At 37.5% G+C, this 16,847-nt stretch overlaps 1 protein-coding gene across 2 annotated transcripts in view; it reads right to left on the bottom strand.

Moving 5' to 3' along the window:
• Positions 1 to 1,689: 1,689 nt before the first annotated feature.
• The window catches only part of LETM1 (leucine zipper and EF-hand containing transmembrane protein 1), a 31,383-nt gene continuing 16,225 nt past the window's right edge, over positions 1,690 to 16,847 (bottom strand). The window contains exons 6-14 of one of the 2 annotated variants that reach the window (XM_056339992.1): positions 15,988 to 16,191; positions 15,381 to 15,500; positions 14,648 to 14,779; positions 13,868 to 14,047; positions 13,090 to 13,245; positions 10,129 to 10,263; positions 9,364 to 9,554; positions 7,239 to 7,395; positions 1,690 to 5,811 (exon numbers count right to left, since the gene is read on the bottom strand). In XM_056339992.1, coding sequence (XP_056195967.1) covers positions 5,662 to 5,811; positions 7,239 to 7,395; positions 9,364 to 9,554; positions 10,129 to 10,263; positions 13,090 to 13,245; positions 13,868 to 14,047; positions 14,648 to 14,779; positions 15,381 to 15,500; positions 15,988 to 16,191 — 1,425 coding nt within the window. In that variant the 3' untranslated portion in view covers positions 1,690 to 5,661. The remainder of the gene's footprint in view (positions 5,812 to 7,238; positions 7,396 to 9,363; positions 9,555 to 10,128; positions 10,264 to 13,089; positions 13,246 to 13,867; positions 14,048 to 14,647; positions 14,780 to 15,380; positions 15,501 to 15,987; positions 16,192 to 16,847) is intronic. The other variant, XM_056340002.1, reaches the window with a different exon arrangement.

The following is a 16,847-nucleotide window of genomic DNA, read 5'->3' as shown; positions in this document are numbered from 1 at the left end:
ACAGGTCGTGGAGAGGTCCATCCAGAGAGGATGTGGAGAGGCAGCGGAGTCTCCACCCTTGGAGATAGTCAAACCCCAATGGGACACGGCCCTGGAAAACCAGCTCCGAGCAGGGGGCTGGACTACACAGCCTCTGGCGGTCCCTTCCAGCCTCACCTTTTCTGGGACTTGAATTTGGCTTGTGCCTACCACCTACGCACCAGCCAGAGCAGCCAGGCACTCTGCTTAAGTCCTGGGTACCAACGTTTTGTTTCCCCCTTGCATCAAGGCAAGAGAATCCAAACCCCCCCACACCCCCCTCCTTTTTTTCTTTAGATTTCAAGAATAACTAGACATAGTTGTTGTGTTAAGAGGAGAGTATGATTTCTTTGATATAATATCTTTGTCTCGGCAAAGACAACACTGGATCCAGAAGTCAGTCTCTTTCCTGGGCATTCAGGGGACAGACAACCACGAACAAGTGCACCTGCCAGCGTCAACATTTAATTTACAGACTCAAACCCACAGTTTCTGCTAGTCTGTTTTACCACGCTGCGGCACAGTACAACAGTCTGACTCACCCTCACCAAGTCCATTAAAGGAAAAATTTAAAACAAGAGCTTGAAAGGCACACGTTCTGCTGCTTTTTAAGTCATTTGTTTGATATTTGGCTTTAAGCAAAAGAAGGAAAAATCTGCAACTCAACCTAACTTACCTATTATTTAAAAAGCATCTCAAGGCAGGAGGTTGTTTTAAGCCACCTGTTGAAATACTTTTGATGTGAGAAAGTAGATCCAATGTTTGCACATTCACAAATCCTGTTTGAAAGCAGCCAGGAGACCACTTTTGTTAACACAAGCCCATACAACAGGACCTCCCCCACCTTTTGCATCTGGACCCTCCTTGCTATGCATTTCTGTGCCTGCCAACCACAGCTGGGCCCAGACGAGCACCGAAGCTTCTGAAACAGCAGCAATACAAGTTATGTTGGAGATAGCCAAGTTATTTCCAAGGGTCCAGGCGTGCATGGGACACTTTGCTGGCTCAGGCTCTCTCTGCCTTCCCACCCCGGCTGCCAAGGCTTCAGGAAGAGAGGTAACAATAAATCCTTAACAGCTTTTGATTGAAAAAGCATATTGTTTGATATGCCCAAGAATTAAAAAGGCTACTACTGTACACAGAGATGAACTCTGTGAAGAATACTAGGATTACAGAGGAATACCTGTAATTTTGCAAAATCAGGGGCGAGTGGCACTGCATGGCATAAATCTCTGGAACCATTTCAGATGTGTTTTCTCTCCTACCTTGAGCAAAGACCTAAACCAGATCCTTCCCAAGGAGACTTAATTCTATTTGGAATGGATCTTAACCTTTCCATTAGTTCCTTACAGTAAAAGGTACACTGCTCCCCACTTTAATACCTAAAATATAATACTTAAAAATAATGGTTTAGCACAATTCACTACACCAGGCAAGCAGTCCCGCATTAGTCAAGAAAATTTCTGCAAGAATTACTAGCTCCCCAAGTCCCACACAACCCACCACTGCCTGCCCTGGTTTAAAGATTTGCTCCTTCACTGGCCCTCTTCTACCTCAAACATTTGTTATAATACTCAGTTCATCAGTATCCAGCTCTGTGAATTGCATCTCATCTGAACAGCAATAAAGTAACACCAAATAATCAAAAGCAACAGAAAAATAATTGAGAGATTAGGTTTCAAAATGATACATTTATTACAACAAAGGACACAAGCTCCAATTAACTTAATTTTATACGGCATTATGGCAAACACAGGACCAGTATGCTCAGAGCACAGACAAAAGATTTTCAACTTAAAATTGTAACACAGGGCTGAAATTCCTCAACTGAAAAGCAAAACTTGGGATACATACAAAGAACAGAATATGGGATTATTTTTATTAATTAAATATACCAAATAATTTGATATAAACAATTTAAAAGTATTTAAATACACACTGAATAGCTAAAGTTTAAGTTATTAGCAAGGTATGTAGATATAAAGTTACAAGAAGTATTCTAGGGTTGTATAAAAGATGTAACATTTTCCCCCCAGACAAAGCCTATGTAAGTGTAAGGTTACTATCCTGCCAAGAGAATATTCTCTACCTGCAAACATTCTCCTGCTGACAAACCACCCATAAAATTAGATTTCTGGTACTTAACTTGCAGGCAGATTTACTCTCACAGCACATAGTGATGAATATCTCAGTAAAAACCATCTTTTGAGCCAATATGAAACAGAAACAAGCTTTTCAATAAAATAGGTCCTATAACCTGTTTATTTTGAAGGGGAAACAGAAATGACATCCTACTTTACTTCTCTTACCTGTTGCTAAAATGATTTTTTAAAAAGCCTTCTATGTGTTTTACATTTTTTCCACTTGAAGAGTTTATTATCAAAATGTGATCTTGAATCTGAAACAACCCCAACAACAGTCTTACCTATTACCTAACTCTGAGCTTAGAGGCTTTACCTGTGTAAGTCACAAGGTCACCGAAATCTCGCACATCCTTTAATTATTTAAACAAATATTTACATCTCCTGACTAAATATTCATTCAGGAATAAGTTCTGACCAGTTACTGTACATTCAGAAGTCATCCTTTCTCTGAAAGTACTGCAGCTTCTGTTTTTTTGGTCAACACTAAAGACAACAAAGCACGTTTTCTGAAGCTAGTCCTCAAGCCACCGATTTGCTGGAGTTGCCTGTATCACCAGGCCAGAGCTGCTTGGGAAGGTTCAAAACTGGGTAAATGTGAATTACTGACAGCTTCCTAACCTTTTTAACGTTGCAAAACAGTGGTGTTCACGTCCAGCTGTTTGCCTACTTTCAACATCAGAAGGAAGATATTTCCCACAAAAACGCTTCACTATGGCTGATGCATATATCCTTTAAACGCTTTAGGGAACAGGGGAAAACTGACATTTGTGATTGACATTTAAATGTATTTTATGTAACCTGTTAAAATTTCATAATATGCCAAATTTCAAACAAGTCCAAAAGGTAAAAATGTTAAATAAATGTATCGCAATTATTTTAATCAGGATATTCTTCATAAAATAATTTTTTAAAAAAATCGGCTATCTCTGGCTCCCTTCTTATTTAATCCACAGAAAATTTAAGTGAACAGTAAACACAGAAAAAGAACAGCAGCAAAGTGTCTTAAACTCCCAAATACTACACTCAGATAATTTATTGTAAGGACAGTTAAAGCTCTGTAAAACTTTAATCAATAAACCTTTGAAAACAGCTTTTTCTGCAACTTCCTCATTTTAAACTTGCATGCATTCAAGTGCATACAATTCTTAGGTTTTTTGATATTCCATGAAAGGTAACAGACAGTCTCTTTATCACGTTTTAGGAATGTCAAGTAAGACTGTTACACATTGTTTTCAAATTGAAAATATGCAACTGCAAAATCAGCATACTTCAAAGCCCATTAATTCTAATAGCAGATTATACAATGTAAAACTAGTTTTTATATTTATTTTTGTGAAAATAAGTTTTACTCTTGCGCTTTCCTCTAAGATAAGTTCTGGCCTAAAAAAAAAGCACCTAGCGAAATCCTGTCTTCAAAATCTACAAACTGACTTTCGTGCTGAAATCTCCAAGTTAATCTCGATTTACAAGGAAGACAACAGCTCCCTTGCTTAGGGATACATTAACCACAAAAATCATACTGATTTGAAATTTCAGCTTTGTCACAGCAATTTTAGACTTCAGATACAGTTACAGTAGTTCTCAGGAGGATCTTACTTATTGTAAGCAGCTTTCTTTGCAAACTGTACAAAATACGAACTCAGTATTTGAACTAAACACTGACCCTTTTTCTAGAATTAACTGTACTGTACATCTTGCTTTGGAACTAAATACAATGGTCCATCATGCAAGCCATGAGACTGTCAGAACTTTTTTTGTTCCACTAACTTCAAATAAGTTTTTACAAATAAGTTAGCCAATCTAGATAAATACTGAACATGGAATTATGCTGAAATACGCTTGGGAATCAACATTTTCTACAAAAATATGCAACTACAACTAAAAGCTTTAAGTACTAACTGCCCACCTCTATCACTGTGTACAGCACCACTGTAATATGTGCTCTCTATAACGTACGCAAAACCAAGAACATTTGTGTGTTTCATAATACTGGGTGCCAAATAAAAAAACCACCCACAACCTTGATGGTTCTGGTCACACCATGTGTTTTTCATAACAAATTTTAAGAAAGAGTGGAAAATTTAGGCTACCATGAATTATGGAACATCCCAGAGTTGGTATTTTAGTTTTTAAACTTAAAAAGTTACTACTAAGGACAGACTTTAATGAGTAAACCTTGACCTACTGTCAGTATCTAATCACACAGTTAAAGACAGTAACTGTAAGTAATTAATTAGAAAGCCCATGATGTAATCAAAGCACTGGCAATACCAGACGTGACTTGCTGACTGCACAGTAAGCAAGGCCATGAGATGAAAGTATTTATGTACTGTGACTATACCTCATTAGTGATTTTATACCTGAGATGAAAACTGAGAGGTAAGAGAACTAGTTACGGTGTCAGTAACTACCAGATGAAAATAGACATGTGAAGATAACTGCATTTAAAAATATTATATGCATAAAGATCACAACTGACATTTTCCCCTTATGATTACTTTCATTTTGTTATTTAGACAAACACTTTAACTCACTTTACTGTGTGATAGTTTGTGTTTTGAAACTATTTTAAAAAGGCTCCTGTGATTCCAATGCTTTAGTAATTCATGGAATTTTGAGTAGAAGCAACATCTTCTACTCCCTAGTCTTAAGAAATTCAAGGCACCCATAAGAAAAACAAACTTCATGGGAAGTTTCCATTCTAGGGAAAAACAAATCTGATTTTCCCTTCAACTGAAAAGAATAGTCATCATCAATTCATAAAAGTGATTAGAATGCCACATTCTCTGTCAGTGAGGCAACAGCTTGGTGATATTTAGCTTAAATAAAACTCAATCTGAAGAACTACTACTGAAGCCACAGAATCTTCACTAACAGGTTAGAAAATATGTAATGTTGTGAAGGAATCATAAAATCGCTTAAGTTGGAAAAGACCTTTAAGATCATCGAGTCCACTCATTAACCCAGCACTGCCAAGTTCACCACTAAACCATGGCCCTAAGCGTAGATGTGGCACTTAAGAGACATGGTTTAGTAGTGGATTTGGCAGTGCTAGGGTAACTGTTAAGAGTCCGTGATCTTGGGGAAAGCATAAATTCTGAAAAAGCTGAAAGGTAGAAGCAGAGCAAGATTGGGCCCCACGTAATGATGCAAGACAATAAATGAGGAACATTTTTCCATGATAGATATACTTAATTTATACAGCAAACTTGCAAGTTTAATGGATCACTGTACCACAACGAGTGCAAATCCATGATTTTGTGGGCAGGAGTACTGCTAAAGAAGCATATATTGTTTTCATCTCTATGGAATGACACTAAATCACTTCTTTGATGAACGGAAATTTCATTCCATATATCAGAAAACATATCTACAATTTATTACTAGAATCAGCTCAAAACACTTCCCATAATCACAAAGCTCAAGTAATACATAGGCATTAGACACAAAGATATACAAGGTTTTGGTTACAACCGGGATTAGCTTCAGATTCTGAAGCTTAATTCTTTGCCTCTGCAGCTTCTTTATCATGCTTTTCCTTTGCTTTCTCTTTCTCTTCCAGTTTTTCTTCTTTTTGAAGCAATGCCATAATCTCAGCAACCTGACTGGTGCCAATATCAATATCTTCTTTGTCAATCAATTCTACTACCTACATGAACATAAAATGAAATTGAGCGAGCATTTAGTTTTTACATGACTGAGGAATTTTCATATCATACATTTTGTTAGGACAAAAAAAAAGTAATTAGTCCTCTGATGTTCAAGAAAAACAGCATATTTTTTTTTCTTACATTAAACACAAATTCAAACCACCAGTGCCTCAAACATATGCAGAGTATATATATATATATAAAAAAAAAGCTAAAACTTAAAAGCAAATTATCTAGAACTTTTGACCTCGGCACTCAAAGACACTCATTTTAAAGCATTAGTAAAACAGACCTGTTCATTGTATCTGTTCCAATAGAAAGCTCAGATTCAGCACCTGCTGAAATAGTATTTAAGACAGTATTTATTTTATAGGCTTAATTTTATAAAAGAGACCTCCTGTACTAAAAGGACACAAATTTACAAAACCTTAAAGGTATAGGAGGGGTAAGCCTTTCAGAAAGCAAAATGAAAAAATAATTTAGTAGGTGATTCCAAAGTTCTTTATATAACTTTTTGCACAAATGCAAATGTATTCTTGGCATAGCTCCTCAAGTACCTAGATTTATTCTGCATTATATGCAGAATTCAGAAGTACATTTTACCTGCGTTTCTAAATATACAACGGCTGTTTACAGCAACAGGGAAGATCACCACCACTGGGACAACTTCAGTAGAGAGAAAAAAAAATTCAAAAGGCTCATACTGTACTTTCTAGCTGACCATAGTTCAAGTACTATTTCTGTATTGAGTAGGAAAATTACTTGCAAGGAAGTAAGTTTTAGGACACCTAAATTTACCAAGTAAAAAAGAAATAAGAAAATGAAGGAGAAATGCAGGGAAAACCTGAGAATCTTCTGCAAAATGAGAGCAGGACAAATACAACGGATCTAAAGGACAACTGATGGTCTGGTGTCTTTCAAGCACAGATACTTCATTGAGACCTGTATTTTCTAAGGCATGCAAGCAGGCAAGAGAAGCTATTATCTTGTGTTGACATAAAGTATATCTATATGCATTATGCCGAGACTTTGGCTAATGGTGGTATTCCTAAAGTAGTTTTTCCAAACCTTCTTCCCATCCTCTCTCCCATTCATACGTAGCACTTTATTGTGTTAAGTATTATATATGTAGAAAATCACCGTATTTTACAGAAGTTGACATAGGCATACAAGAAAACCTACAGCTTTAAAGATAATGTGGGTAACAGACTCAGGATAAAGATTGTATTTCCACCACCTTTACCCTTCCACCCCCCAAAAATAGCCATATAAATTCTGAAGATGCTAATATTAATAGATTACCAAAATCATCACTGGCATCAAGTAAAGACTCTTGCAAAAGACAGCAATATGAATTTAACTCAGAACAGGTACAATGTTCAAAGGATGGCTAGCCTTATTTCCTTTAAGTAGTCCACAGACTTACCTTAACAACATTATCTATATCAATTTTGCCATCCTTGTTTTCATCTAGGGCCTCTGCAATCCTGGTTAGCTTCTCCTCTGGAATCTTCTGAATTTGTTTCATCGCATTAATTAGCTCAGCAATACTGATGAGATTCTCCCTGAAGAGGAAGCGCAATCTGTACACAGCAAGCAGTTACTCCAAAGGAGTAAGAGTTGACAGAAGGCAGTACTGAAAGTCACTACACTACAGGTCATTTGTAAAGACATTAACTATGTATTTATAATCCTGAACAGAATGCAAAAAAAAAGCAAAAATGAGTTACTGATCAGCAAGAAGATTTCAAGTAAATCTTTACCTTACCATCAAATCTCACACTTTCGGTTTCCACATGCTTTATTGCACAAATACCGGTGTCCAGTAGCATTTGAAATAAAGTTTGCAGTTGCTGTGCTTCCCAGACCGTGTATCTAATGCCCTTTTCCCTGTCTTGCCCCATTTACCAAAGATGCAGTGCCATGCACCTGTCATCCTTTCAGATTTATTGCTGGCCTACACAAAACTAATGAAAAATCACAGGAAAACAAAAGCTGAGAACTAATCACTTTAGCAATTGAGCTGTTTCATTAAAACAGGCTTTGTTTGCTTCATATCAAGGAAGGGACTTTGTAGAAGAAAGCACTAAACTTGACATCATGACTAGCAGGTTTCAGATGTTTCTGCTGTCTCATGAAGCTAAAGCTGTCTGTCTTCTGCAGCCTAAAGCCTCTGCTATGTAGTTTTGTTAGTTTGAAGAACATTCTTCCAGCACAGGTCAAGCTGAAATGCAGGAGACAGTGAACCCAATAAATACTAAACAGAAAGTCTTTAACAGTATAGTCCCAGCTTTGTATCTGGCCCTAACCTCTGGGAACAAACTGACTTTTAGTCAAAGAGCATTTCTCAAGCTGCCACTAAGTGTCCTGGACTTGTGTCATTTCTATTGACTCCTGGCAGCTTGGTAATGACTGCACCAACGTAAAGATTAAAAAGCAAGCCTTCAACAATTAAGCAATATTTAAACTAGTAATTTTCAGTAATCCACAATCACCTATAAGATTATCCACAAACCACCCATTACACAGCCTATAATTACATTAAGTACAAGCAGATTCTGTATCATATTTTTAATTTACAAATTCTGATGGTTTTGATGAACAGCTTCTCTACAGCACCATTCATACAGTTCCCTTAATCTTATTACACAAAATTTGAAACACATGACCACTTGCCCTGAGGACTGGAAAAAATAAAGTTCAGAAGCAACAAAAGCAGAACCCTTATTTCTATTCAAGTTGTGCTCTATGGGAGCTGGGAAGCTCCCTTAATGAATCACAAAAAATGGCGCAGGCATGAAATAGATTAATAGAACATTCATAATCACAAACTGAGAATTACAGTCACTTTTTAGGTATTTCAGTGCCTGTAATATGCAACATATGACCGCTCAACATATGGTTGCCTGAAAGACTCTCCAGTAACATTAAGACCTGGAGAAGTGTTGATTAATTACTTTTGAAATGAAACTACCAAAAAAGACCTTTCTTTGAAAATCTGCAAGGCTGCTAAAAAGTTGAAATGAAACAAATTTTCAGAAAGGGAACATGTAAAATTACCTCCTTACTTCCCTTATACTTGTTCCCTCATTTCTCTCTAGAGACAGAATAGACTTTATTGCAATTTCTTTGCTCACTGGCATCTTCACTACTGAAGAACAACAAACACCAATATGCTTACCATACTGGTGTGCACCTTTTCAATGACACAGGGCAAACCTACTGTGTGAGGAGCATGACTAAAGGCATGATTTCACATTCATCACCATTACTGCTAGAGGCATGAACAAGATGGTAAGATACTAATCGATGATTTGAATTCCAAAACCCCCTCAGGACTAGCATATGGGGAACTTTACCTGCTTTTTTCTTTCTCATTTCAACCACATTTAACATACCTTAGAGAGAAAGTTCTACTGCACAATTCTGTTAAGTTGTTTTAGAATGTTAATTAAATCTAAAAATTATTTGATAATTCTTTTCTAATCACACATCAGACAAGCAAGGCTGAAGATGAGCGGAGACACATTCAGTGCTCTGAAGTCACTTACCCAGCAGAAGAACTATCAGCACCATCCAGCCTTACATCCACTGTCTTTTGACTTGTCTCCAATTCATTAATAATTTTGTCAATCTGACCAATCATTCTGTTCACCCTCTTGGTCAATCGCTTGCTTGCCTTTGACTCTTCCACTGCCTCTTCCTGGCCAGTTTTAGAGAGCTCTTTTATCTCTTGCAAATCCTAAAAGAAATGGTCAAGAGAGAGAAAAGCTTTTATTGGTATGAATTCTCCACAACAGACACTACTGGCTTCAACTCGCATTTCAAGACAGGAGCCATTTACAAATGAAATGTAAATGTGTAGACATATAAAGGAAAACTGGAATTAGAACAATAAATTCTAACACTGTTGACTTTTTCAGGCATCCCTTAAACGTTGTCTTCCACATCTTTCATAGGACTGAATAAGATTCATTTTACTTAACTTGAAGTAACTGTAATACTGACATCTACGCTTGGTAAGAAAGAACCGCAGCATGCAACAGTTAGACACCACCTGTGAGTCTAGTCACCCTGGGAATAAAAGCAGGAACAGGATTCTCATCTGGTGAGAACTACTCCAGTGATTTTTAACTGGGCTTTAAACATATTATGCAAATGAGGCTCTGCATTACCCATACAAAATTCATCCACCCAGCAACCAACTACAGGCTAACAGGCATCCAAGTAAGATAATATTTCAATCTGTGGATCATTTATGTTAAAATTAAACATGAACAGAAATAAAAAAAGAACATCCATGCCCTATTCTTCACCTCATTATACTCCTGGATATCACCCTTCAGTTCCTCAAGCTCTTCCTTTTCCTTTGTTAGTGACTTTTTCTGTTCCTGCAGCTTGGTGCAAGCATCACTCAGCATGTCAATCTCCTCCTTTGTGATTTCCTCACCCTGTAACAGAAAATAATACAAATTAGTCAAAAACACATTTGTAATTTCCCACAAAGATTTTGTGCCTTTTACCAGACAAGACAGACTCAAGAATCTCCTTCCATGTTTGGAGGCAATAGCGTTGTTGCCATTTTGAGGCTAATGCAGATACCTCATTTTGAGACCAATGCAAAGATCTTAAATGCAATTAGTTTGCTATGGTACATATTTTTTAAGTGCGCCAGTAGTAAGTTCAGCTAAGGTGATTCATTTGAAATTTTAATATGAATTTGAAAAACCGTATGGGTTTTGGCTATTTGAAAGCCTGTATCTAATTGTCTCATTTAAGAATGTTTTACTTCCTTCTTTGCTGGGTGAAAAAGCCAAACAACTGAGAAACAATCCACTATGTATAAGAAAGATAAATTACACAAAAAAATTTGCAGAGCAAAATTCAGGAAGTTGGCCTGGAGCAAAGTTATCTCCAACATCATCTGTGACAGTGAGGATGAATATTCATAGTTTGGGAAGTACACCTGTCTCTCGAAAAGCTGAAAATAAAAACCTAACCCTCAACTGAATATTTAAAAAACAAGACTTCAAGATGATTCATTAAAAATGCAAAATTTCCCGTAATACTAGCTAGTTAGCGTGTTAATCTTACCCAGACACCGGCTTTTTTTTTTAATGGCTACACTCTGAACAGCCACATAAGCAGAATACAGAAAGACATGTGCAAACAAGGATACCATAAACACAGAGCAGAAGGATGATACACTTTTAAGAAAGAACTACAGAACAGTTCACACACGAGATATCCAGCCCCTTCATCAACTCAGAAAGGGTTTCAGTGTACTAATATCTAGCCATCAGCCTCACTCCTGATTTTATGTATCTGTACAGTATCTGTAGTTCACCTTAGGGGGGGGGGAAAGCAAGCAACTCAGTTTGAAAACAAATCCCTCTGACTCAAAATCAGTCACCTTTAAGAAGTTGGCAGTCTTAACATTTTTCCTTTAAGAAGCAAGATTGTATTCCACGATGTTTAAAGTCTTTGGAAGCATCTTTATGGGACAGGCCACACTGTAACCTCTGTTAATAAATGCCACACTAACATTACTTCTTGTTTTCTCTTTTCAGTTAGGGTTGTTGAAGTCCTACTTGTGGCCCAGTGTCATACATTCCCATGGCATTGGTGGCTTAGCAAGCATGCTAGATGTGGCAGTGTAAGCTAGCTGTGACATCACATACCCTTGTGTTTCCAAACATCATGCCAGCTTTGCCTGCCTCCCTCCCACAGCATTCCTCATGGCTGCACTACCATGCACCCAGCTACACAGTCCGCCAAGTCAGCTAACGCATCCCACAACAATGCATGATTTCAATGTGAACTAGTTCCGGTTTGTTATTACCACTAAAGCTGCCTTGGCAGCATTCTAAAGTGAACAATGTTATAATAATAGCAGGTAGATAATGATGCTGCCCAGGAAAACTGAAAATGTTTTTCTACTTAAAACATCCATTTTAAATCAATGTTGTTATTCTGCGAAGTAACACTGGGACTGAGAAAAATCCCAACATCAAACCTCGTGGACAAAAATAAAGTGCTCAGCCACAAATAAAACTCAAAAGGTACAACTGAAACATGAAGAGGAAGCATTTAAGAGGTAGAAGCAGGGACAGGTGACCCTGGAGGAATACAGAGACACTGTCCCAGCATGCATGGATGGGTTCAAGAAAGCCAAAGCCCACCTGGAGTTAAATCTGGTGAAAGATATGAAGGGCAACAAGAAGTGCTTCTACCATTGGGAGCAAGAGGAAGACAAGAGAAAATGCGGGCCTGCTGCTGAATGGGACAAGGAACCTGGTGTAAAAGGACATGGAAAAGGCAGAGGCAGTCAATGCCTTCCTCAGTCTTTATTGATAAGACTGGCCATCAGGAATCCCAGGTCTTTGAGACCAACAGGGAAGTCTGGAGCAAGGAAGATCTACCATCAGTGGAGGATGATCAGGTTACAGAAAATTTAACAAACTGAACATACACAAGTCCATGAGACTTAATGGGATACAACCACACATGCTGAGGGAGTGGTTTCAAGTCATTGAGGCCACTCTCCATTATCTTTCAAAGTACGTGTCATCAGGAAGATTCCCAAGGGCTCAAAGAAAGCAGATGTCACCTCTGTCTTCAGTAAGGGCAAGGAGGAGAATCTGGGGAGCTCCAGGCCAGGCAGGTAACAAGTGAACAAAACCACCACAATGACTGTAACAAAGCATGCCCTGATCAGAACAAAGCATGCTAATCCTAGAAATTCACCTATTATTTGAATGGTGGTATAAATTTTGTTCAACATCATACTAAAGAAATAGTGAAAGAGTACACTAAGAAGTTTTTATAGCATATGTACACTGCCCACATCAGTTTAGAAGAGGAAGTCAATACAAATTAGTAAAATCTAGTCCAAACCTAGTTCCTTACTTAAATCATTTGGTCTTAGCTACACCCTTCAAAAAGAAGGTAACACTCATCTTTACCTGCTCTTGCCCTCTCCCTCCTCATGTGTTAACTATCCACAGATTAAACATGTGCAGATCCATTGTATCTACAGCCAGTGTAAAAGCCCCCCAAACAGGTATAACTTCAATGACACAGACACATTTTTGTGCTGACTTTGATTTCTCCATTGGTGGTTAAGCATTTGCAATCCACTAATTAGCTGGTTTTAACTGACAGAATGTGGTGAGATGGTTAAAAATGAAGGACAGCCAGGCAACTTATCATGGCTATTATATGGATGTCTTGAATCTTTACATTAAAAAGTATAAAAACACAGTTATGCAGATTACCTTAATACCCTCCAATACTGGTGCTGTATCTTTCAGTGTCTCCGAATGCATCGCCATATCTGCCCTTGCCAGTTCTTGCTCAGCATCCATAGCCAACTGACTTGTTTTAGCTTGCAGAGCAGCTGCTTCAAGATCTACTGTTGACTCCACCTCTTTCTAAATTTGAAAGACCCATGAAGTTTTAATTAAAACAAAGGTAACATTATGTGTATTAGTAGTACCAGTAAAGAATTACTTCCCAAAATAGAAATAGCGGCCAAAGTAGTCACAGACAATTTTATGAGAAGATGATGTTAAAAAACTGCAAAATATCAAGTGGTTTCACATTAAAATATCCATTTGCAACTAATGAACTTTGCCTGTGAGCTCCTGCGGCTTAATTCACCAGTAAAGCAGGCCAGGAGCTTTTATAGTGAAGTCTTACACAACATTATCAGGTTAATGACAAACAGAGCCAAAGATAAAAACATTGAAAGTATAGGGTGGAGGTGATAAAAAAACCAAACAAAACCACCACCTCTGCCAGAAGAATAAAAGGCTTCTCTTATTACTCTAAGAGGAAACAGAAGTCAGAGATATGCAAGACAGACAACCTCTTCTATTTCACAGCAAACCCTTCTGTGTTGCAGTTGGTTTTATTATTCTCCCGTATCTTCCATAAGTGAACTTAAAAGTCCAGTTTCGTGCAGGGAAGACCCAGAGCAGAGGCAGTAACTCGTAACATGCTAGTTTTTACATCACTGACATTTACTTCTCTGTAGTTGAGAGTAGAACTTACCATGGCTGTAGCTTGAAGAGTTTCTTTGGCTTTCTCGGCAGCTTCAGACAACCTTTCCATCTCTCTTTCTTCATTTTCTTTCCTGATGGCTTCCTCTTCCTGAAGTGTTGCTTCCAGCCGTGCTTTGTTATCTACTTTCTCACCTTCAACTTCTGCCACTTTGACTTGAGCCTCTTTGGCCTAAAAACAATGTAAGTAGTCTATTAAAGTCTATATGTGTGTGTGTATATATATGTACATCTACATAATGTAAGGAGTTTATATATCTTTACTGAGATTGGTAGTATAGGTATTCTAATGGATATAGTTAAAACCCCCAGAAGTTACCCTATTTTTGAATTCTCAGAAAAAAAAAATTACTCACTCTTTGAAAATGAGAACTTTCCACCCTGAAATCATACATGTTCTTGATTCCCTTTCTCTCAAGACTACCAGTGATCTACACTGATCATTTCTCTCTCTATACAACATCAACATTTTCACGTATTAACATCCTTATATTGTGCAGAGCGTAGACTGTTTTTTATATAAGTGTATTCTAAATCTTCTTGTGCTGTTACTGCCTACTGTCATGCAATGAAATATTGCCTTTTATTTGCTTTATTCTCAGACCCCTCCACATATAAGTCAATTACTCCTGTTCTTGAAGGTCACTCAAGCCTATCCATGGTTTAGCTTTTCAAGGAAAAGAAAGGAGTCAAGAACAGTATTTACTTCTCTGAATGAATTTTCGATAGTGATACTGCAAGCTGGTCATAGACCATGTACATCAATACTTACAACACTTTCTGGTAGTGTCTGAAGTGTTGTTTTAAGCTGATCAGCTGGAGAAAGGGTATCTGGAAGATACATGGCTCTGGATAAAATAAGCAACGAAGTAGGGATTTCCTGGTTCAGGTGCAGATCTAACCACTATAAATGCAATAAATAAAACAAATCTTCAACTTTTGAGGTTTTTTTCCTTCCTTTTTTTACAGATCAAGTCAAGCATACATAAAAAAGTAAATACTAATATTTTTTACCACAACTCATCAGTCAATATTCTAGCAGATGAACTACAGGCTATAAGCAGCTGAAAATTACAGCAATTACATTGAAATATATGAAGAAGCATTTTGTTTGAAGTATTTCAAGCAGTATTGAATGAATATTTGAAAGTGTTTTGTTTCACATGCATCTTCCTCTAAACTGGAAAATATCAAAAGACAAAGAACTGGTCTACTTGGTGAAAAGCTCTTTACAGAGTAATACAATTAATTAACAAGACAAAGTGCCAACATTGCAAACATACTTTTATCTACGTGCACAATCACATCATGGCCCAGTCAAAAGCCAGAAACCCATGGCTACTATATACTTATACAGTACACATGACAAAGACTTACTAAGGAGGAAGACTGTTTTAGCTAAGCCTTTAATGAGAACAGAAGCAAAATCACTTCTCAGAATCATAACAAAAATCAGAGCTAACAACTGAAGTTACATCTGTGTATTCAGCCTTACTAAAACATACCTGTTTAAGCTGTTCTTTGAGACGCTCCTCTGTCACACCAAGAGCTCTCATACCTCTGGCACGACAAGCTGCCTGCAGTTCTTTAACAGTCAGGGTATCAACTCCTTCTTCAGCAATCAGCTGCCCAAAGTGTAAAATAAACTTTAACATCTAACAGCTCAAAACCGCAGAACCACCATCAATGCACACCCACAGGCTGGTATTTTTTACAACGGCCACTAGAGGCTGCTGTGATAACACAAAATAGCCTCCACCTTTTAAACTGAACACTGTACTGTCGTCTTAACAGCTCCATTATGGTACTATCAATCTCTCTAAGTTAATATTTCTGTCAGCTCCCTTGCAAATTACAGTTTCGTAGAAATGCTTTTCTTTGCGACATAATCGCTTCCATTGCAGTTAACGGCTGATTAAAAAAACGTCAGTTTTTTCCTTTACAAATAAGGACACTTCCGATTTTAAGCTCTTCAAGCCTTTTTGTTTGAAGTTAGCTCAAAAATAAGACAAGACAAAAAAGGAAAACGCCCAGAAAAACATATATATCCACACACACTCAATACTCTTACATGCCAAAATTATTAACCAGTGCCTATTTAGAATGACTCACTTTGTCATCTGCTTTTATGCTCCTCAATCTCATAGTCAGCTGGAAGCGGAGAAAGTTGTTTGTCCCAATTGACTGAAGTTCCAACAATTTACAAAGTGCCACCAGCTGAGGCCTAGTTAGATTGTCCAGAGTCAATTCATCTTCAAACAGTTTAGAGAACCTTAAGATCTCCTCATTACTGGGTCTTTCACCCGTTTCCCTGATCTGTAAGAAAAAAAAACACACACAAAGTTTATCAAAGCAATTCTTATGGTTGGGCATTATTTTGAACAAAAATACTCTCTTCATTTGTCAAGTACATTGCATCGATTCTGGGATACAAAATAGGACACACGGAAGACATGAAAGAAGATTAAAAACCCCCAACAACTTATTATAAAAGGCAAAAGAATTGATGGTGTTGATAGTTTCCAACAACATTTCATAATATATTTGAGATAAAACTAAGAAAAAATATTAGATGCATCTGTATACTAATGAGCAGGTCTGAGTTGATACTGCCATGAGATACCTAAAAAAAAAAAAGTATATCTGAGCAAATAAATACTTGCTACAGAAGTATACTGACAAGTATTCTTTCTGGTACCATACTTTAGTACTAAACATGAGAGCACACTAAAAGCACCACCCTGTGAAGATAAAAGTGAAAATGCAAAACTTTTGCCATTTGATGTAACATTGGTGTCCCTATGAAACACAGATTTGGACACTTAACTACCTACATTCTCTCCACAACCATGTTTGTTACACCACCATTTGGCTTCCAGTTCCTAGCTGTTTTGTGGGACCTCAACGGAAAGGCACTTGTACCTGAAGCTATTTTGAAGCGTAAACCACTATTTGGGAAAGGACTCTGTATC

Source organism: Falco biarmicus, chromosome 1, assembly GCF_023638135.1.
Source record: "Falco biarmicus isolate bFalBia1 chromosome 1, bFalBia1.pri, whole genome shotgun sequence".
In the NCBI taxonomy this organism is placed as follows: domain Eukaryota; kingdom Metazoa; phylum Chordata; class Aves; order Falconiformes; family Falconidae; genus Falco; species Falco biarmicus.
This window is presented reverse-complemented; position numbering and strand designations above follow the sequence as displayed.